The following is a 22,548-nucleotide window of genomic DNA, read 5'->3' on the forward strand; positions in this document are numbered from 1 at the left end:
CAAGCAAGCGGTGCGTTTGTTTCCCTGACTCGGTGGGACTGCTTCAGTATCGCACTCGAGCAGCACGCTAATCCTTTCCCCGGAATATCCCTCCCAGAGACTGAAACGTAGTTGGGGCGTCGCGATGACCTCGCTCGAAGCTTCCCATAGGACGCGGCTGCGGGCAGATCCCGCTTCACTCAGCCCCTCCTCGCTGCCGGGGGTGCGGGCCGGGCCGCACGTGGAGGGGCTCGGAGCCGCGCCAAGCCAGCTCGGTGCGATGTTGGGTGCGGGCGGGCTGCTGCTGGCCCTGCCGCTGCTCTGCGGGGCGGCGGCGGCGGAGCCGGGGGCTCCCCGCCTGCCGCACTTCTCCGGCCACGTGCCCGAGAACAGCCCGGCGGAGACGCGGGTGCGGGGAGCGCGGGTGCCGCTGTGGGGCCCCGGGGAGCCTCTGCAGCGGCGGCCGGGGGGCGAGCGTGGGGAGCTGGAGGCGCGCACGGCGCGGCGCCCGGACCAGGGAGCGCGGACCGAGTACCGCCCGCTGCTGCGAGCGGCCGTCCGGCCCCGGGCAGCGCTGCCGCGCGTCCGCTTCCCGGCTCGCTACGACCGCCGCCCGCGCCCGCCGCCCGCCGCGCGCCTGGAGGTGGCCGAGCCGTCGCCGCGGGGCGGCGAGCTGGCGCGGCTTCGCGCCTCGGACGGCGACGAGAGCCCCGACGCGCCGCTCGCTTACCGTGCCTGGCCGCCCGGTGCCGGAGGCCGCCCGCTCTTCGCGGTGCCCCGCGGCGCACGGGTGCCGAGCGCGGACTCGCCGCCGGCGTCACGCCGCCTCAGCCTCTGGGTGCGGGCGGGGGACCGAGGCCGTCCGCCGCGCCCGCCGCTGGCCGTGCGCGGCCCGGGCGAGCAGAGGAGGCGGCTGCCGCGCTCGCCGTCCCCTGGACCCCGGCGGTACTCGGCACGGCTGCCCCCGGGGGCGCGGGTGGGAGACACCGTGTTCACGCTGCCGCGGGGCCGCGACACCGACGGGTGGTTCGAGCTGGCGGCACCCGGAGCCGCACCGCTCGGTGTGGACCGCGCGTCGGGGCGGCTCTACCTGCGGCGGGAGCTGCCGGCCGGGGGCGGCGCCGAGGCGCTCGTCAAGGTGCACCGCAGCGCGGGGAGAGGTAAGGGCGGCCGGGCCGCGGGGAAGCGGGCTGGGCTGTGCTGGGCTCTCGGGGCTGCGGGAGAGGAAGTCCGGGAGACCTTATCGCTTTATGCTGCCTGGGAGGAGGCTGTGGCGAGGTGGGCGTCGGTCTCTTCTCCCAGGTAAAAGCCGTAGGAGGAGAGGTATAATGGCTTGAAGTTGCACCGGGGAGGTTCAGGCTGGATATTAGGAAAAATCTCTTCTCGGGAGGAGTGGTGAGGCACTGGCACGGGCTGCCCAAAAAGGTGGTGGATTCACCATCCTGGAGGTGTTCAAGAGTCACGAAGATGTGGCACTCAGGGATGCGCTTAGTGGGCATGGTGGTGATGGGCTGACGGATGGACTAGATGATGTTTTCCGACCATGATGATTCTATGATTCTCAGCCAAGACCCAGCCAGCACTGGAAGCTGTCTGGACAACGTGCTGCCCGGTGGCCTTGCTTATTTTGAACACAGCAATTAACCTTGTGAGTGGTGGTGTGTAAATCAGACATGCTGTCCTCTCCAGTGCAGCTCTGTGCTATGTATTTTCACTCGTGTCTGTGCACAGATAATGTATTGACAAGGGATGAGCCTCGGGGAGAAAGGAGTTCAATGACCAATCGGGACAAGGTCGTTTTGATGCTCTTTTGAGCTGCTTTTAAAATCAAAACTATTCCATAGCTTTGCCCAGGGATGAACTGAAGCTCTCTTTCTTGCAGTTTATGTAACACAATCAGAGCTGGAGGCTTCTACTATCTTAAAATGTGAGCTGTCTGAAGCCAAGCAAAATTTACTTGTGCCTGCTTATCATTTCTCCTTTCTCTTGCCCCTTACCAAATATAATTAACAGTAGGTGACCGGCAGGCACTGGAACAGGTTGCCCAGAGATGCGATGGGTGCCCCATCGATGGAGACGCCCAAGGGGCTCTGAGCAACCTAATGTAGCTGTAGGTGTCCCTGCTCATTGCAGCGGAGTTGGATCTGTTGGCCTTTAAGGGTCCCTTCCATCTTCAACAATTCTGTGATGCTAAGACACAGCACTCAAGCTGCACAGCTAAAATACTGAAATGTGTTCTGTGTACGGAGTTCCACAACCTCTTGCTTCCCAACTCACTTGGTAGCACTGATGGGCATGGGGTTACCCTCACTGCTGTGAGGCTCCATAGCTGGCCCTGTGGAAACACAGCTGATAAGAAGCATTTCCAGCTGTAACTAAAGCCAAAGGAAATACACCATAGCTCTGACCAAGGAGCCTACAGCTCCTGATTTTTGGGTGGTCCTGTGTGGAGCCAGGAGCTGGACTGAATGGCCCTTCTGGGTTCTTTCCAACTTAGGATATTCTGTAATCCTGTGACACTGCTGCAGGACAGGATGTCCGGAACATGGACACAAACATTCTCTGTTTGTCCATGAAGGGCAGCTGGGCAAGCACACGTGCTGCCTTTGTGTTTGGTATCCGAGCCCGGGATGGAAGGGAGCTTCATCCCCTCCTTCATCCTCTTTGAAGGTTGTCTTTACTCATGTGAGCTGAGGCCTCCTCAGCAGCATTTCATTAAAGTTTCCGTGCTAAAGCAATAATTTAGTGCATTTCTGTTCAACCTTGAAGTTTCTGCCTGAGCAGTGAAGTAGGTATGCTAGTGGGAGCTGTCAAAAATTTAAGAGAAAGTTTGAACAAATCCTTGAAACATGTGGCCTTAGGAAATAGGCTGATGGAAAGAACTTGGGGTTATGCTCCTGTAACTGTACAGTTCTTGGTGGCTTATGTATTGCTGACTGAGGGATGGACCTGAGCATAAGGTGTGTAGGCTGCAGTCAGTGCTGTATGCCTCCAGTTGCTGGCTTATATCAAATGAGTTGGTGGAGCTTTGGGCGGAGCAAACAAATGGAATAGACAAAAGCTTTGGGAAAGGAAGAGTAGCAAAGTGGTAGGGCTGTTGGACTCAATGATCCCTAAGGGTCCCTTTCAACTTGGGATATTGTGTGAGTATAATTCTGTGTGTCTGTGGAAGGGGAAGAGGACACCAACTACTTTCACTGTAATAGATGTCGCTTAAGAGGGGAAATGTGGTGACCTGTTGTATAGGAGAACACCAATGAGAGAGCAGACTAAATTCCTTAAACCTTGCCAACTGAAACCTGAGGGGCGATCCGTGTTGGGTACATGAAGAAATGTGTCCCAGAAATGTCACCAACTGATGGCAGCAGGGTGGGCTGCAGTGCTGCTGGCTGTGGTTAACCAAGGGAGGAAAGCCATTGCTGCTGAAACAGCTGCTGATGGGGCACTTGGCACTGTTCCTCATCAAGGTGCACTGTGGCTGCAGGCTTTTGATCCACAAACTGATGTAATGCTTTGTATGCCTTCAGGGAAGCAAGCACACCTATTTCTGTAATGCTACTGGTAAGGATATTGCCCTGCCTTCAAGATATGGAAGATGTGGTCATAGCTACGTACTGCTGTGGTGTGCATCGGGTGAGGCAGGGTGTTACAAGGGGATACAGTACCCTGAGCATTGGATCCAGTGTCCTTAGGATATCCCTGAGAAATCACATCTATTCGTTATCAGAAACTTCACCCCCAAGCATCTCTCATGGCTGATTGGAGCAGAGTTGACCTGCTACTTCCATGACTGCATTGAAACCACCCTGCACAACTTTTCTTGAGAGAGTTGGAGGAAAGAAATGAAAAAAAGGAAGGATTTGATTCCAGGGTGTTACCTGTGAAGCTGTTCCTCTGCTTCATGCACAATGGGAAGGGCAGCGAAGGTGGAGCATTGCTCACCAGTCTGCTTGTCAAGACCACATGAAAACTGATTTCTCTTATCCGTTCCTTCAGGGGAAACCCTTAGTTGGCCATTTTCTGGCCAGCTGCTTTCCTAAAGCTTGTAGGAACAACCCAGCAACCAGATCCTAATGCTGTTTGGGCAGGAGAGGGTGGGCCCAGCTGGCAGCGAGACTGTGTGAGCATCACTGCTGTAGGCTCAGAGGTATTTGTAAAACCAACAATGAGTGCTGCTGAAAGATTAATTGCTGCTATGAGGCATGTTGTTGGAAATGCAAGTACTCTGTAAGTATATTATTCCTGTGAATGCTTGTGTCTGGGGGACATTTCTGGAAGGCACAAAAGTACTCACGGAGGAATTTTCATGAACTGTTTCCATCTATATCTTTTTTATTTTTTCTCATATGCAATGCTTTTCTTCCGTGCTTTTGGGCACTGTGTAGTTGCTGAGGACTGGGTTGCAGGTACCTGGGGGCTGTTAGAAAGCAGATTTATGAGACGTGTGACACCTCAGGCAGCACTGGAGTGGTGTGACTGATCATAACTGCAAAAACAGGTGGATGCAGATTGTCCCAGTCTTCTGTTCAAGTGTGGTTTTAAAGGCAAATACAGATTTCCTGCAAGCTGCCTGCCAAGCATTTTACCTTACTGCCTCAGCAGCTGCCCAGCCTGCAGCCTGAGGGCAACTTAAGCCTATAGAAACAAATGAGTGCCCCTCCACTTGTTTTTCCTTTCTGCTTCAACCAAAATACTATGATCTTCCACAGTTTTCAGTCTGTTCAACTCCATTTTTGAAAATTGCTCCTGTAAAGTGCATTTCATAAGGAAAATTGTGGATTTACAGGACATGCATTTATAGGATTCTAGAGCCACTTTCTTTCTTTTCTTTGTGTGACATTTGAGATAGACGTTTATTAGCTTATTCAGCACAGCAGGTGTTTCCTGGCCATTACTTCTTTTTCTTTAATTTGAGGAAAGCAGGTCATTTGAGGCTAGTTTTTCATTTCAGTCCTGAAGACTGCAAGCCTTCCTCAGGCTCAGTGGGGCTGACAGGAGCTGCACGGGTTCTTGGGAGGGTTCAGCAGAAGCTCCTGTCCCTGCCCTGTGACCTCTGGGCCCAAGAGCATGGCAAGGTGCTGTCTCTTACATTCAAATAGTTTATTTTGCCACAGAGAATGTAAACAAAACATAAACTACCGTTATTTCTCAGATGTGAACATTTTTTTTACTTCTCAGTTTGTACAAGGTTTCTATTGTAAACCCACATTAGTTGGTGTACTTCAAGACCTCATCTCAGGAAGAGAAAATCACATCTATCACGTTTTCTTCTTCTGCTTGGGAAAGGAAAATGATTAAATTGGACATGAAGTTGATACAAGTTTGTAAGAAAAGCCATTTGTATTTTAAAAACCTTTTCCAAGTCTTTTCTTCGTGCTCTTGTTCAATGGACACAATGCTCTTCATCACTTGGACAGTGAGTTCTCCCTGTCCTTCTGTTTGCTGCTCTCCTGGGACAGTTATTGGTACAATTGCCCTCTGAGAAATTATTTTGAGTTTAGTTTAAGTTCCTCTTGCTTAAGTTCCTGAGGCTGGTTTTGCTGCTGCCAAGCAGCCTCATCCCTGATGTGCTGTTCATAGCATCATAAAATCATAGAATCACAGAACCACAGAATCACAAAATCCATAGGGCTGGAAAAGACCTCTAAGGTCATTTAGTCCAACCACCAACCCAACCAGCCTTTGCCAACCCTTTGTTGTTATTTGTAACCGAGGAGTAATGCTGAAGCCTTGGGGACATGCTGGTATATCCATGAAAATCAGCCCCTTCATTCTGACTTCTAGCTGGATCGTACCAGGGCTCTTATCCAAACGTGTGGTGTCAATCCCAGTGTTTTATCCCATTGGTAGTCTTCTTCACAGACCACAGAGCCTGTTTTCCTGGATTGTTTGTTTTCAGTAAATTCGTATTGACAAAACGGGTGACCTGTTGTATTTTGATTTGATAGGATGCTGCCGTTGTGACAGGGGAACAAAATAAAACATTATTGATTTCAACGACTCGATCTGTTAATGGCTTTCCAGTTCTGACAGCTGAAAAGCCAATACAAAGCTGGAAAAAAATTATCTTCCTCATTGGGACTGGTTTTGTTGTATACCTTTGTTTGTTGTACATCTGGCCAGCAGAGGCTCTGTGCGGCTGTGTGGCATCTGCCTTCTTTGGGCCCATACCCGGGGAAGAGATGGGCATGAGAACTGAGAGCAGTTCACGTGCTGAGCAGGAGGGATTGAGGCAGAAAAACTCAGCTAAGAACTGCTAAAGGAAGGTGCGTGCCTCACATTCAGGCATTCTGTATGTGAAGTGCCTCATCTTTGCTTTGCCAGCACCACAGCGTTCTGAGGCACTTCCCAGAGCTGTAGGTCCTCTTGGGTGCTGGAGGGGATCGTGCTTCTGGGCACTGTGATGGAAAACACTGCAGCAATCAGGCTGCTGTGGCACTGCTGCTTCTGCCAGTGAAGCCCCTCTGTCCACCAAGAAGAAAAGGCAGAAGTGGCTTTTGCATCACCTACTTGCCTTTTTAAAGAACTTGATGTCTCTTCAGAAGGATGTTGGGATCTGAAATGCTTAGCTGTTTCTTTTGAAGCTTTGGTCATTATAAAAAATAATCAGTATATTATTTTGGTTGAACATTATGTTTAATGGACAAAGATCTCAGTCTTTCTGAAGGTAAAAGCTTCCTTAGAATCAGTAAAATCTTTGAGTTGGAAGAGACCTTTAAAGGCCATCTAGTCCAACTCCCTGCAATGAACAGGGACACCTGCATCTACATCAGATTGCTCAGAGCTCCATCCAGCTTGACCTTAGGTGTCTCTAGGGATGGGGCATCCATCACCTCTCTGGGCAACCTGTTCCAGTGTCTCACCATCCTTACTATAAAAAACTTCTTTCTTACATCCAATCTAAATCCCCCCTCTTGTAATTTCCAGTCCTGCTGGGCTCTGTTTGCACAAGCAAATGGGACAAGAGTGAGTTCAGATAAGAAAATTATCATTAATTTGAGCAATACAGTTATTTCCCTGGATGTTGTCTTGAACTCAATGCAATGTATTCCTGTGTATGGGTTGTGCCTTTTTTTGTTTGTTTGTTTTATTTTAATGAGTAAGGCTTATGTGAAGGGCTGATATTTTGGTGTAGTGGTGGTTTTTACAACTCCTTACAGCAGGATCTTGTTACTGATTCTATTTGGTACTTGCCAAATGTTGCTGGGTATGGGTGGGCTGGTTAATGTGTCTGTTTCTCAGCCCTCCTCTCAGCTGTGGATGAAATATTGAAACCTAGAGCAGCACTGGTCGTCTCCTAGCCTGTGCTGAGGGCTGAGCCTTGCCTTTTGCTGAATGATTGCAGAAGTTTCTTAGGATAATGTGTCTAACGAATGTTCCCATTTATTCAATGTTGGTAGTTTACAAAAAGAGAAACTGTGTAATCTAAGAATTTACTCTAGCTAAAGAAACCCTGTCTTAAATTATTTTAAATACTTCAAAAACTAAACATTCAATTAAGTCTTTCCCCTCCTGGGGGCAGTTATCTCAGATGAATTTGTCCAGACCACATTTTTACTGGTGTAAGACTGCCCATAAATGCTAGTCTTCCATGTTGGGGGATATCTCTGTCTGTGGGGAGTCTTTTGTTTGGCATCTGATCTCTGAGGTCTACAGTTAAGATTTGTTTGGAATTTCTGGCTTCTTTCTGACCTTCAGTTTTGCTCACATGCTGCTTTCTTCTTTGGTCCAGTTTAAAATTTGGTTGTCCTAAAGGCAGAGGTTGGGACCTCCTGTTTGAGACATGTGGATACCCAGGTGTGCCTGTCTCTTCTGACAGTGCTGTAGACCTTAGCAGACCTACAACCTTGAAGCAATTTGTCTGAATACCTGACCATATTCTGTCAGGCAGGCAATGCACATCTCTCACATTGATTTCTACTTTTCTCCCTTTCTGCACTTAGGGTCTGGTTGTTGAGTTTTTGGTTGGTTGGTTTGTTGTTGTTTGGTTTTTTTTAATTATTATTATTATTATTTTTGAACTTATTTTGTGTATTTAATGATCCGAGGACAGACGTAGACTGTGCACAGAATGGATTGAGAGTAACCCTGAGGAGAGAGACTCGTGGATGTTGGTTGATGAGTGCTCAACATGAGCCAACAGCATGTCCTTGCAGCCAGCTGTGTCCTGGTCTGCATCAAAAGTGGTGTGACCAGCACGTGGAGAGATTTATGCTGAATCTGTTGAAAATAAAATGGTCAAATTTCACCTGGGTTTAGATGAATATACATTTAAAATTGTTTAATGACTAAGTGGTGTAACTGGCACAGTGTTTAACATGCATATCTAGTTAATTTCTATCTATTATTGAAAGTATTTTCAAGTAGTTGTTAACTGTACTTAGTGCACATCAAGCCTTAAAAGTCCATATGTGAACTGAACTCTTCGTGCATGCAATAAGATGAATGTGACGAGTGATTCAGTTTGGTTTACAGCTGCTGAAGGATCCGACTGTAAACACTGCTGATGAGAGTCTGTGAAGAATCTGGCAGTATGTTCATCTTTTGCAGACGACGACTGGTACCTCTGCCATGTGACCCTCCTGGCCCCAGAAGAGGAGCTCCTGTCCTGGGCCATGTACCCATACCCCTACCTGGCACGCATTGATCCAGATGCGCGGAAAGGCACTCTTGTCTATCGGCTTGCTGCACGATACAGCAACAGTGAGAACACCAGTGCTGGTGTATCTTACTCACTGATTGCAGGTAGGTCTAGTCTGAAAGAAGTGGTGAGCTTCTGCAAACCTGCAGATTTTTCCTATCGGTTTCCCATATTATCATTTCAGTTGATAGATTTTACCTCTTGGGAGATCCTTATGGATACAGCAGGTGAAGAAGGTGGAGGTGCTTTAAGAAAAATAGATGTGTGGATGGGAATTTGCCTTGCTTTGCCTGACTTCTATTTTGAAAACAAGTGGAGCCTTATATTTTTTATACATTCTGTCCTCTTTTACTGTGCACCAGTCAAGATAACATGGTGTGAGTGAGAGACAAGGAGGGGGAAAAAGAAATGAATGTAGGGATACAGGTAAATGATTTGAGGGTAGCTTACTTTAAAACAATGAGGATGCAAATGTGGATGCCCACCCCTAGAGGCACTCAAGGCCAGGTTGGATGGGGCTTCGAGCAACCTGGTCTAGAGGGAGGTGTTCCTGCCTATAGCAGGGGTTGGAACTAGATCCCCAAAAGTCCCTTCCAACCCAAACCATTCTATGATTCAAATGTTCTTGCTGTAGGGCGTTTTTCAGACCAGCTCTGTGTGTACATTGGTAGGTGGCGAAGAACGATTTCAGGTTGATGTGGATACTGGGATCGTCATGACCACGGGCTTACCTCTAGTGTGGAACAAGGAGTACGTGGTCACAGTGCAAGCCTCAGATGAGTATGGCAACAAGAGCCCCTTTGCCTCCATCTCCATCCTGGTGGGCTCCCGACCTCCACAGTTCACTAATATGTCCTACAGTGTGTTTGTCCCTGAAAACACACCACCGGGAGAAAAGTAAGTTCTGCTTTGTTAGGTAAGCTGTCTCACCTGTGTCAGGAGTCAGCTTGGAGTGAAACACTATTCTCTCCCTCTTTACAGAGTGGCAGTGGTTGAGGCTGTTTCCTTTCAGAACCAGCCCCTGTCCTACTTGCTGCTGACGAACCCCAGTGGGCTGTTCACTGTGAGGCAGGAGAGTGGCGAGCTCCTGCTCACCCACCCTGTGGACTATGAGGGTGAGCACCACCTTTACCACCTCCTCCTGAAAGCCGTGGAAGCTGGGAGTGCACTGAGCAGTGTGACTGAGGTACGGGGAGTGTTTCACTTGCCACCCGCTGTCCCATCCATCTCTGTCACCTGAATGATCTACCACATATAGAGAGGCATTGGAACATGTTGCCTGGAGAGGTGGAGGATGCCCCATCCCTGGATGGGGCTTTGGGCAACCTGATCTAGCTGCTGGTTGCAGAGAAGTTGGACTAAATGGCTTTTAAAAGTCCCTTCCAACTCAAACAATTACATGATTCTATTCTATGAAGGTAGATGGTGCTTGAGAGGCAGGTCTTGTGGTCAAGGCAGAAATTTGGACTCTTATATGAGGCCAGTTTAGGCTCCAGAAAAAAGAAATCTTATTGTTTGGCTATGGATTTGCTTCCCATAAGCTTGGAAGTGGAGGTGGTAGCACTTCTCAGTGCTGAGGGCATAGTGCAAGGAAATGTTTAATGTTACTGCTGTCCCATCCTTAAGCCTCCATTGAATGCCCAGATTTGTCTGGAGTGAGGTGCATGTTTTCCTAAGCATAGAAAATGAACTTACATCTCAGCGTGTCCTTTTTGTCTCAGGTTATGGTCCACATCATGGATGAAAATGACTGTTCTCCTGAATTCCAGAACTCCATTTACAGCAGGGACAGCATTCCCGAAACCATTCCCATCGGCACATCTCTCCTGCAAGGTGAACACCTTCCTGGCATATCTCACTTCAGCTCAGGCTTCCCAGGGCCCCATCCAACCTGGTCTTGAGCGCCTCCAGGGATGAGGCACCCACAGCTTCTCTGGGCAGCTTGTGCCAGGGCCTCACAGTCTTCTTAGTGAAGAGTTTCTTCGTTATATATAATCTAAACCTACTCTCTTTCAGGATAGTATCCTGCTGACAAATTAGAGCAGTTGGAAATAATTTTAAACCCCAAGTTCCAACCCAAACTTCAGTCACTTTCAAAATACTGTGGTTGCACAAGTAAGGACTGAACTTGGGTGGTGTGGCATGTCTTGTCTCACTCCATAAAATAAAAGGAATAGAAGTCTGTTCCTCAAACTGATGTCACTTAAACACCCTCTATCTTAGGTGTCCTCAGATCTGACGAGCCAACTGTGATTCCACACATAGCACAGAGACGCACTGCTTAAAACTCAGGCTGAGACCGCAGGCTGGTGATAAATTGTGTGAGAAATGGATGAGTACCAAGGCAAGACTCGATGTAAAAGTACAGGTGTAGAAGATGTCTCTTTTGAAGACGAGGATGTAGTTTTCCACCATTTGAAGCTGAACATGCACAGGACACAGTGGGGATAATAAGCTTAGTCTCCCTTGTGTCCCTGCTGATAGCAGGGCTGCAGGGAATGCTTTCCCTGGAAACTTAACAAGAAAGCAAACAGCTGCAGCTCATGCTTTGGTCTAATGGCTCACAGGAAGAAATAAGTTGCCAGCTCATCAGCTGCTGAAAGTTCTCAAGTATGTGATTTTCTTTAAAAAGGTGAAAGCTGTTCTCTCCGTGAGACCTTTAAAGCTGATCAACTGTGGGGAAAAGTGTACACTCCATATCCAGAGCAAACAGAATGGCAAAGCTGTGCAGTGAGGTTTACAATTGCCACATTGAGTGAATGTCAAGGGAAAGAGCTTAAAACAGAAAGTGCTTTGTGTAAATACAGTGACAGTAAAAATGGGCAACTTGGTCACAGGGCTGAGCAGCATCGGGAGCAGCTGCGAGGAAGGGACAAGTGCAGTCACCTGCACATGGAGCTGCTAAACCTGGCTGCTGATGCTAATACCACTTCAGAAAAGAGCAGCTCTTACCTGGCTGTAGTTCCTGAAGGACTAGGAGGCATGTAGCAGCCCCAGGTTGTCCTACAAAGAAAGAGAAATGCGGATTCATGGCAGCCTTTGCTGTGCTGAGGCTGGTTGTTCTCCTTTGCTGGTGTAATTGTTCAACTGCACTGCTGTACTAGCAAAGTAGGGCTTGGAGTTGTAGCTGTCAAATTCAGCCAAACTAGCAGGCTTTGATGTGTAGTTAGCATGCAGTAAGCTAGCACACAGCATGGGCAGAGCTAGCTCAGACTTGCTTGCACTTGCTGCATGAGTCTCAAAATACTTTTGCAGTGCAGATCAGTTTGTAGGATGAAAAGGAATGGAATGGGAATGGAATTCCCTGTTGCTATTGGGAAGCAAGAGATTGCTTTGCAGTGAGTAAGCGTCATGTTCCCTACTTGCCAGGAAAAATAGAAGAGTGTGATCAGTGAGCATGTAAAACATGTTTTATGTCAGTAACATGGTTACATGTCAGTAACATGGTTACATGTCAGCTCTTTAGAATAAATCAGAACTGTCCACATCAAAGCTGCATTACACTTTATAGTTTTCTTTCTAAAACAGACACTTTACCACAAAATTTAAGTTTTATTTCACTTTTATTTCTACTTTTCTCGGATTTTTAATAGATGTAGATCTTCAGTGCAGTAAGAGTGGTTAACTCCATAGCCTTTGCTCTCGTAGTCGTAATACAGCCAACCATTTATTTACTCACAGCAGAATTTTGAGATGTGAAATGAGAAGTTAGAACCACCATACACTGAAGTGAGTAACTTCCCAAAGGCAGAGGTGGTTGGTCTTTCCTTTTGCAGATAAGTAGCACAGTATTTCACTGCTCTTTTTCAAATCCCTCTCTTCTCTTTTTCTGAGCAAATCTGCTGATCACTCTGGGTCGCTGCCTCTGCACCCCATAGAGCTGTCTGTTGGGGTGTCAAGCACTGGAGTCACTCCTATGCCTTCCTCAAGCCTGTTGGCTGCTGCAATGGCCACACTTGTGTCCTGCTGCCTGCAAGAGGAGGTGGTTTAGCACTGGTGTGGATATGACCTGAAGCCTTGCTGTTTGAGGAGGAAAACGGCAGGGTAATTAAAGAGCTGAGCTCCTGCTCTTACAATCACTTGTGATACAACATGTAAGCCCTCTTTGTTCTGCCGATTTGCTGCTGCTGAGCAGATGGCACTTGCCAGGGAGCGATGTTTAATCACTCTTTATACCTTGAAGTGCCAGGTAATTAAAAAGTGCTTTAGCTGTAACATAGCTGGGAGCTAATTAAATGGGAACGGCATCCCCTGAGAGAGCGAGGACACAGTTTGTGGCTGATAATGCTCTAACAGTGTGTGTATTGATTGCGTGGTAATTACTGGTGCTGCAGTGCTGGGCTCGCTCTCGCATTGCTGCTGGGATGCATGTGGGACAGAACTGTTGGCTAGCTTCCTGCTGAGTTCCTTCCCGCAGCAACACAGCTTTCACAGAGAAAGCAGTTTAGTGCAAAGTCTGTTCCAAAAGAAGTTTACTAGGTGGGAAACAGCACACCCAAACCTTTTCTGTGGCATGACCGTTCTGCTAAACGTGTTCCCTGATAGTGCTTGCGACAGACTGTGACTCTGGCTCCAACTCGGAGATCGCTTACTTCATCCAGAGCACTGATTTTTCCATCACCCACCACGGCGTCATCAATTCTAACCAGAGGCTGAACTTTGAGCGAGCCAACCACATGTATGAGTTTGTGGTGATCGCCGTCGATAAAGGACAACCCCCGCGGACAGGAACCGCGTCGGTGCGCATTCGAATGGCCAACGTGAATGATGAGGCACCCGTGTTCTCCCAGCCTGTGTAAGCCTGCCTGAACACCCACGTTGCTTTGTACAGATGCTGTTCATGTGTGTAACCTTGATAAAACTTGACTAAATGGGTTGGGTTTTTTTGTGCATTTGTAAGTACCAGTGAAACCAAAGGGTGATGTGTCTGAAGAAAGGCTTTGGAAGCTGGTACTGAATGTGATTGTTCCCTTTTGTGCCTCAGTTACAGAACGTTCCTCTCGGAAGATGCTGGTCCCAGTACCTTAGTGGCTACTGTCCGGGCCATGGACCCCGATGGAGATGCGGTGCTCTATCTAATTGCTGGAGGAAATGAGGAGGGCAATTTTGAACTGGATAGTCAGAAAGGTAAGAGAGCTTTCATGTCACAGCTGTAAGGCAATGCAAGTACCTGGTTTAATACACTCAGGCAGATGTTCACAAAGGTTTTGAAAATTCCATCATTAATTTTCCTGTAACTCTAAGTCCACATCCTTTTACTATCTGTACTTTTACACCACTAGCCTACAGCAGTTACCTCATATATGCACATCTGGGAGATATAATAATTCTAAACAGTCTTTTCTATTTTAATTTCCATACTCCAAACACAAAGTTAGCATGGGAGAAAATGGATCCTGAAAAGAGAACAGATTTTACTTAAAACGAATACAGTGCAGGGCTGCCGAGTCACTATAGCCTCGTTTCTACTGTCACATAATAAATAATTCCTTACCTCAGTACTAGTCCTTACGTTGCTTAAATGTCTGCATTTTGAATAAAGTATGGTACTGTTCAATAAAGGAGAAATAACTGATTGGCTTCTTTGCAGGTACATCTGTTGATGTGTTGAATGCACAAAACAAGCATGTTTTGAAACCTTGAGAAAAAAAATAAGAAGAAAGATATTTTCACTGACTTCTCAAGCTGTAACAGTGGGGACATGGGGACAGCCCCCCCCCCCCCCCCCCGAGCGTGTAGGAGGTGTTTAGGAACAACATGATCTCACAGAAAAACTACACGTGGCCTTCATTTTCTTCCTTTTATGTCCATTCTTCTCCAGCATTCTTTCTCCTGGCTCTCACAAAAAGGGGGAAACATTTTCTTTCTTGTGAGGAAAACCTGAGAGGGCTGGGGAAGAGAGAGTCAGGAGGAGAGAGAGATCCAGACTGACTTTATATTGGCCTTCCAGTACTTGAAGTGGGCTTATAAGAAAAATGGAGAGAGACGTTTTCCAAGGACAAGGGCTAAGGGTTTGAAACAAAAAGAGCTTATGTATTGCTTAGGTATAGGTGTAATAAAGAAATTCTTCACTGTGAGAGCAGTGAGGTCCTGGCACAGCTGCTCAGAGAAGCTGTGGGTGCCCCATCCCTGGAGGTGCTCAAGGCCAGGCTGGATGGGGTCCTGGACAGCCTGAGCAGGTGGGGGCAGCCCTGCCCATGGCAGGGTTTGGAGCTAGGTGGTGCTTAAGGTCCCTTCCAACCCAAGCCATTCTGTGATTCTATGGTACTGTCTACTCTCTACTAACTCTGCTTCATTGCTCTGCCAAAAACAGTAAGAAAGCACCATATTCTGCAAGTGAAGATGCTTCATATCAGTTAGAAAAAGCTCTTTGATTATGCATGGTTGATTCGAATATCAGCCAAAATTTGGAGAACTTGTCCAAGGGCTGTGTTGTCTGATATGATGGCTGATGTGATTCAGTGATAACTGAGCCCTGTGCTTTGCAACCAAGATACAGTGGCAGGGAAATATGATGCTCTATTTATTTTGCTTGTTTGTTAGCACTGGTGTGGATATGAGCTGAAGCCTTGCTGTTTGAGGAGGAAAATGGCAGGGTAATTAAAGAGCTGAGCTCCCGCTCCTAAAATCACTTGTGATACAACATGTAAGCCCTCCTTGGTAAAATAAAGCACTTTATGCTTCCAAATGCAGGTATCATTAAGCTCCGCAGAAGCCCTGTGCCCAATCTGAAAGGACCTCAATACATCCTGAACATCACTGCAATAGATGACAATGCCTCCGGGGGACCCACTCCTCTCAGCAGTTTTGCTGAGGTTATTGTAGGAGTTAATGACATTAATAACAACAAGCCTGTCTTCAGAGAGGTAAGATGTCTTCCTGCAGGTGTTTTCTTCCCATCCATAGCTGGCCTTATAGATTCTTGGTGCCTGGTGAAGGAAATGTGTGAAACAGAACAAGCCTATGATTGAACACGTTTCTTTGTGCTTAGAGAAGTCTTCATTCTCTGTTTTTCTTTTTCTTCATCTTTCTTCCTTCCAGCTTGATTTCTTTGTGACTATAAGTAATATTTTTCTTCTGAGTTCTTCTCAGATGTGCTGCCACTGCGCAGCTAATTCACACGGCTTGGTGTAATACATAGGGCTGGATGTTTGGGTGTGTTTTTAGTGCTCTTACTACAGTGACAGCACCTGGGTTCTGGAGAACCAGCCTCCGGGCACGTACGTGCTGCAGGTAGAAGCCTACGATGCAGACCTCGGTGTTAATGGAGAGGTGAAGTATGGGCTCATGCACCGTGATGGAGCTTCCCTGGGCTTCAGCATCGATTCGGACACAGGTCAGTGGCTTTTGGGTTGCTGAGTTGAAATGAAAATACCATTGTATTGCAGTGAGAATGCCGTGGTCTGATTGTTGGGTTAACTGTAACAGCTTATACAATAAATACTGAAAAGATAGACTATGTGGAGAACTATGCATATTGATTAAATTAAGATTATAGTGATTGAAAAGACAAATTAGGTAGGGCAACAAACCCCTGTTCAATACAAGCGTTAAAAGCTATTTTGAGTCAGTTCTCTTCCTACTGAACCAAGTGCAGCTATAAAATGCATGATAGAATCAAACAGCTTGAGTGTGTACTTCTCTTCAGTGGGGTTTACAGTTCTTTAATGCAGATTACTTCTCAGTTCATGCACAAATGGGAAGGACAGTGTCATGTGTACAGAGGCAAAATGTTCATACCAGAAGGTGACAGTGGCAGAGATTTTTGATGCCTCTTGGATGAAAGAGTTCCTGTAGTCAGATCAGATCAGTATTTGTGTGTTGGTGTCCAAACTTGGGGAGCTGTCAACAGAGAAACACAGTCCTTATCTTGAGCGTAGCAGAGATGTGGGTCTGGAAGTAGTCCCAAGGCCACTTTGAAGGCTCACAACCAGAGAAAAAGAGCTGAGGCTGGGAGAGGGTTGGTCAACAGAGAGGAAAAGCTGTGGATTGGGAGAAAGTTGTTCCACTTACTGACCGACAGCATGATTCTATGTCGTTGTAATCTGTTCAGCAAGGTTCCCACTTTCGAAATGACCTTGGTTATATCACTTAAAATTCCAGAGCAATCACAAGCTAACTTTGAAATATTCAATTACCCAGACTATTGCTGGAACAGCCCTATGGGATGTCTTGATGAGGAGACTGGGCAATGAGATAGCCAGGAGCTCAGACTGAAGCCCCCTAGGGTGCAGCAGGAGAGAAACCTGCTGTCTGCTGCTGGTGTCCAACAAGTAAAGGAGGAGAGACAGAACGTGTGGTTGATCCTGCTGGGGCTGCGCCTTGCAGGGTTGGTGTGGGTTGTGCTGTGAGCAGTTGTAGCTGTCTCCTGTAGAGGAGCAGTGGGGGCCCTCTCTGCAGGCTCAGTCCTGAGGCTGTGGCACGCAGACAGGAGGTGTCTGTGTCCTCAGGGGTCATCACCACCACGCAGAGCTTTGACCGTGAGGAACAGAGGGAGCACATCCTATCTGTCACCGCGACGGACCAAGCACAGGAGCCGCTGATCGGCGTCTGTCAGATCACTGTTTTGATTGCTGACGTCAATGACAACGATCCCAAGTTTGAGAACAGTCGCTACCAATGTGAGTGATTGGTTAACCACCTTGTCCCAGTGCTATAACATGAACCTGTTCAATAGTTCCTAATACTGATGACAAGTTTTCAGGTCTTTCTTTGCTGCCAGCTGAGTCAGTTACTGTTCATCTTGTTGCCAGTGCAAGTAGGCAGAACTGATCACTGTTTAAGTGTTTTATTCAGTGCAATACTCTTAAAAACACTGACTGTCTTCAGACCTACAAACTATGCAAATCTGATCTCTCTATTTTCTGTCTTTCCTTGCCCCATCTTTCTGCACACTGACGTTTTGTTCAGTATCTTAAAACAATACATGATATTGTAGCTGAGAATTCACCAACCCTGACTAGAAGAGCAGTCATCATCTTTGTCTCCTTGATAGAGTGCCCCTGTTCAAATGGTTTGGAGTGATATTAGATATATCTCTTGTCAAACAACCTGGAATCCTTGGCTTGTAGTCTGCAGGTGGCTGTGAGCCCTGATCCTGGCTTGTAAGTATGTTGTCTCTAGCATCAGAGAGGCCAGAATCTTTTGTAGGAGTCAAAAAGTTGAATGCTTTATGGCAGGATTTTATCACAAAAAAGTGACCTGCTGAGAAATAATCTAAGTATATGTCTATTGAATCATAGAATCATACAGTGGCCTGGGTTGGAAAGGGCCGCAGTGATCATCTAGGCAGTCCTTTGGGATGGGGAAACTGCAGACAACGAGGTCACTCTATGTGTAGCACTTTTCCAGTGTCAACAGCTAAGTAATCAATGTTCGTACGTCACAGAATTAAAAATAGCTTCATTTCCAACAGGATCAAATGCCATTAGTCATAGGTTTCTGTTCTTGGAAGTTGCTGGTTCTTTATTTCTGTGCACTAGCATATTAGTCAAATCCCTCATTTAAGCCATGTATCTTATAAATCTGCATGAAATGAAGGCATTAAATAAATGCTTAACTCTGTGCAGTATGGATGGCATAGTAATTGCTAGTTATGCCAGCAGCAAGTAGAAGTACGTGAAATGAGAAAGAAAGACCCTTCCAAGTAACAGAATGCTTTTTTTACAATGTGATTTAACAGAATTTGACTATAAAAGTATAAATCTAAACACAAAGAAAGGATATTTTACAGTGTTTCTTTGTAATAAATTCCATTTTCATTAATCTACTTTAATGCCAGTAAATCTCTTCTAAGAGTAGTTCTGGCTATACTGACACACTGGGGACATGAATCCTAGGCCAACTAAACATCCTGGGGGATAAGAGAAGCTAATTAAAGCTCAACTTTGTGTTCATGGAGTGGTGGTGGTTTATAATTTTACTGCCCTGCTGCCACAAAATGCAGATATTGAGGGAGAAAAAGCAGAAAATATGAGCTCACTGTTTTATGAATACTGAGCAGTACTGATTTTCCCAGCTCAAAAATGCCGAACTGTGAACTATTTCTCATAACTTTTTTGGGATCCCTGCTAGGAATCAGGAAGACAAAACAAAACTACTCTATGCAACTGTGCACCTTTTCGCTGTCATGTTTTCAGATGACAGTTACAAAAGCAGGTTCAGAGAAGGACTGGTCTGCCTCAAACCATTGGCACAGAGGCGCTGCCTCTGCTGCAGTCAGTTTGCTGGGAGCAAGGAGCGAGACCCGAGGCTTCCTGCTCTGCCATCGACCCCTGCCTCCCCATGGAGGTGCTACTGCTCACATTCAGCACCAATTCAAAACACAGAGACCTTCATGATACCAGGCGCAGAGGGACAGAAGCATCTGGGAGCTGTAAGAGTGACAGTCCCCAGAACTGTCCTGACAGAGGCTAGCAGAACAAACCTGCTAACAGTACCTTTCTCTTCTCAAAGATTTCCTCAGTGAAGACACTCCCATAGGGACGAGTTTCCTTCGTGTCACAGCTCATGACAGTGACCAAGGTGTGAATGCTGCCATCACGTATTCCATGTTAGCGCATCAGGTTCAGTACTTCCAGATCAATCCCAGCACAGGCTGGGTGTATGTGAACCACCGGATCTCCCAGGTAATGACAGCTTGCTGGAATGGAGCAACCCCCAGACCCATCACAGAGGGTCTTGATTTGCACAAAATACTTTGCAAATATCCTTCATCTTCTTCATTTCGTAGACAACACGCGTTAGTCACTATATTGTAGCAACGGATGGGGGCAACAGGAGCAGCACCGTGGAGCTGACCGTAAGCATCACCAATGCGCTCAGCCAGCCACCCTGCTGGGAGCAGAGCAGATACTGGGTAACAATCCCTGAAAACACCATCCGTGACACCAAGATAGTGGTATGTTATGAATACGATTGCTTACCTCCCTCTTCTTTTCATTTTGTCTTCCTTTGTTGTGCTCCCTCTGCATCCATGTCAGAAACATAGAATCATAGAATGGTTTGGGTTGGAAGGGACCTTAAAGTCCATCTAGTTCCAACCCTCTGCTGTGATCAGGGTCACTTCCCATTAGACTAGGCTGCCCCAACCCCCACCTAACCTGGTCTTGAACATTTCTAGGGTTGGTGCATCCGCAGCTTCTCTGGGCAAGCTGCATCACTGCCTTAACATCCTAATAGCAAAGATTTTTTTCCTAATATCTAATCTAAATCTACCTTCTCTTAATTTAAAACCATTACCCCTTGTTCTAAAACTACATTTCCCCGACAAATAATCCTTCCCCAGCTTTCCTTTAGGTACTGCAAGGCTGCTATGAGGTTTCCTCAGAGCCTTTTCTTCTGTTGGCTAAACTGTACAAGCAGCTACATTTGTTTTTGATTAAAGACCTGCAACAAGCCTAAATGTTGTGAAATGAAATTCAGATCTTCAGAATACACCTTAACTGTTTCTCTTGTCTGTTGTCCTAGTCGTGCGTGCATGCACTGTTCTCCCCATCAAACTGAACACTGAACACTTCCAACCCTGTGCCAACGCACATGGTGGCTCTTTTCTCCTTCAGACCATCAAAGCCATGTCCCCTCTTGGTGATCCCAGGGTTACATATAACCTGGAAGAGGGTCAAGTTCCAGAGACAAACATGCCAATTCGTTTCTACCTGAGGCCAAATAGAGCTGATGGATCTGCTTCTCTTCTTGTTGCTGAACCACTTGACTTTGAGACAACCAAGTTCTTCAGCCTGGTAGTCCGGGCACAGAACGTGGCGATGACTCCTCTAGCTTCCTTTACCATTGTTTATGTTAATGTAACAGGTAAGCATTGCTGCTGTTTGAACAGCTCATTCAGAACGCTATTCTCCTTATTTTTGCTATAACACCATGAGTTAAGGTGAAGTACATGATATTACAAACTGCCTAAGAACAATTTGCGCATTTCTGTCCTATCAAAGGAAATTGAACAGTCATAATGAGACATGTTGTAAGTACAGCTAGAAGATGTGGAAATGTAGTAATGCAATAATGGTGTGTGAATGTTTACCCACTGCTAGTGCTTGTTTGTATAAATGCAAGCACAAAGAATTCCTTTTGATAGAGGGAGAAATCTAATAAAGATTTCCAAATTATCACTGGAAATATTCTTCTCTATAGAAAAAGTTACCAGCAGGTTGGCTTTTTGCTTCATATAAGATGTTTAACTTTTTCATTACATTCATATTTTTTTATTTAACACTGTGGTAAAAACAATTTAAATGAAAAAGTCCTTACAACAGGATCAATTTTCAAAGATTTGACCTAACATGCCATATAGTAAAATCTCTCTGTAAGGCTCTGCTCTCACAAAACCACATAAACCTAAGTCCAGTTTTTCTCCAAACAAAATTATTAGTTGTGCGGAAAAAATTAGAATAAATAAAGATGTTCCAGAAGACTTCAAACATTATCTGAATCCATCATCTTTTGCAGATGTCAACGATAATGTTCCATTCTTTGTGTCTTCCAACTATGAGGTGTCTGTGCCAGAAGGAGCTGATGTTGGCACATCGGTGGTTCAGGTTTTAGCAACAGACTTGGATTCAGGTCTTCATGGACAGGTTTGACCTTGTATCCAATTTTTTTCCTCCCAATAGGCAAGTTTTGATATTGTAATTAGTGAGAGTGCACAGGCAGCAGATGACAAGAGTAATGAACTATAAGTGCTTTTTACAGCACGTTTGTCTAGCATGTGTCTGGGTTTGATGTGCATAATGTGGGGTGCAGGCAGAGAAGATGCTGTTCAGGATCTTGAGATCCTTTGTCGTATCAGGTCATCCTGAACTAGCAACCATGGCAAAGCACTGCTGTGTGATTCTCAGGATTGCTCCCATGACATGATTCCAATCTCTTGGCTCTTTAGTTTAAATAGCTTTTCATTTAACTATTATTGTTGCAGAGACCTGACTCTTGAAGAAAAAGAAAAAAAAAGCAGTGTTATGATGGAAACACACATTTTCTGTGCATTTTCCTGAGCCTTTTCTAAAAATCCTACAAATCTTCTGGGAGTGAACCCAAACTATTGATTAGCTCTGCTTATTTGATACCAGAAGCAGTGTGGGTTGCCTGAAGTCTGGGAGGCACCAGGAAAAGTGTCGTTCTGTACTTTCTGTTACTTACAGTCTTTTTTAATTGACTCCTACCAGCCAATGTTGGAGGGGAGATACTGTGCTAGATGGGCTTTGACATGATTGCTGCAGTTGCTCTGAGAATTATATTGAATTTTTTTTTTTATTTTGAAATAGAGAAAAGTCTTCTCAAATTCTGTCCAGATGAGAGCTTTTTCCCTTAGAGCATTTCCATCTTGCAGAGAGACCCAGAAAGCTAGTGAGGGAGAGGGAGGTCATGACATAAAAATGGAAGTGGAAAATGTAACCTGCCTTGACTGTTTTCCTTTTAGGTTCGCTACTTTATATTGAAAGATGCTAGTGAGGACTACCAGTTCTTCACCATTGAACCTGAGACAGGAATTATTTCCACCCAAGCATCTTTTGACAGAGAGGAAAGAGCCTCTTATTTGATCGAAGTTCAATCTCAGGACTCTTCAAAATCTGCCAGACCTGGTGTCCATGGGCAGCCCAACACAGGTAAAACTAGTAACAAATTCTATATTGGGTAAAGAGATCAGAAATTGGGTTCCTTAGCTTTACTAGACTAGGGAGGTATGTGAGGTGTCTGGAATAAGGTGTTTCACCTCTGCCTTTCTAGTGTGCTTGTTCATCTTGCTGGGTCCGGTCTTGTTCAACATCTTCATCAATGACCTTGATGAGGGGATAATGGCCACCCTCAGCAAGTTTGCTGATGATATGAAGTTGGGAGGATTGGCTGACACGCCTGAAGGCTGTGTTGCCATTCAGCAAGACCTGGATAGGCTGGAGAGCTGGGCAGAAAAAAACCGG

At 46.2% G+C, this 22,548-nt stretch overlaps 1 protein-coding gene across 1 annotated transcript in view; it reads left to right on the plus strand.

Moving 5' to 3' along the window:
- The first annotated feature begins 259 nt into the window (after nucleotides 1-259).
- LOC122179377 (neural-cadherin-like) overlaps nucleotides 260-22,548 on the plus strand; it is a 42,159-nt gene continuing 19,870 nt past the window's right edge. Inside the window, exons 1-15 of the mRNA XM_042870200.1 lie at nucleotides 260-1,139; nucleotides 8,530-8,724; nucleotides 9,292-9,517; nucleotides 9,602-9,806; nucleotides 10,342-10,453; nucleotides 13,166-13,415; nucleotides 13,605-13,747; nucleotides 15,314-15,486; nucleotides 15,788-15,956; nucleotides 17,071-17,241; nucleotides 19,076-19,248; nucleotides 19,353-19,520; nucleotides 20,182-20,431; nucleotides 21,083-21,210; nucleotides 22,050-22,236. Coding sequence (XP_042726134.1) covers nucleotides 260-1,139; nucleotides 8,530-8,724; nucleotides 9,292-9,517; nucleotides 9,602-9,806; nucleotides 10,342-10,453; nucleotides 13,166-13,415; nucleotides 13,605-13,747; nucleotides 15,314-15,486; nucleotides 15,788-15,956; nucleotides 17,071-17,241; nucleotides 19,076-19,248; nucleotides 19,353-19,520; nucleotides 20,182-20,431; nucleotides 21,083-21,210; nucleotides 22,050-22,236 — 3,430 coding nt within the window. The remainder of the gene's footprint in view (nucleotides 1,140-8,529; nucleotides 8,725-9,291; nucleotides 9,518-9,601; nucleotides 9,807-10,341; nucleotides 10,454-13,165; nucleotides 13,416-13,604; nucleotides 13,748-15,313; nucleotides 15,487-15,787; nucleotides 15,957-17,070; nucleotides 17,242-19,075; nucleotides 19,249-19,352; nucleotides 19,521-20,181; nucleotides 20,432-21,082; nucleotides 21,211-22,049; nucleotides 22,237-22,548) is intronic.

Source organism: Lagopus leucura, unplaced genomic scaffold (assembly GCF_019238085.1).
Source record: "Lagopus leucura isolate 7727_CA_CO unplaced genomic scaffold, USGS_WTPT01 Super-Scaffold_100002, whole genome shotgun sequence".
Taxonomy (NCBI): domain Eukaryota; kingdom Metazoa; phylum Chordata; class Aves; order Galliformes; family Phasianidae; genus Lagopus; species Lagopus leucura.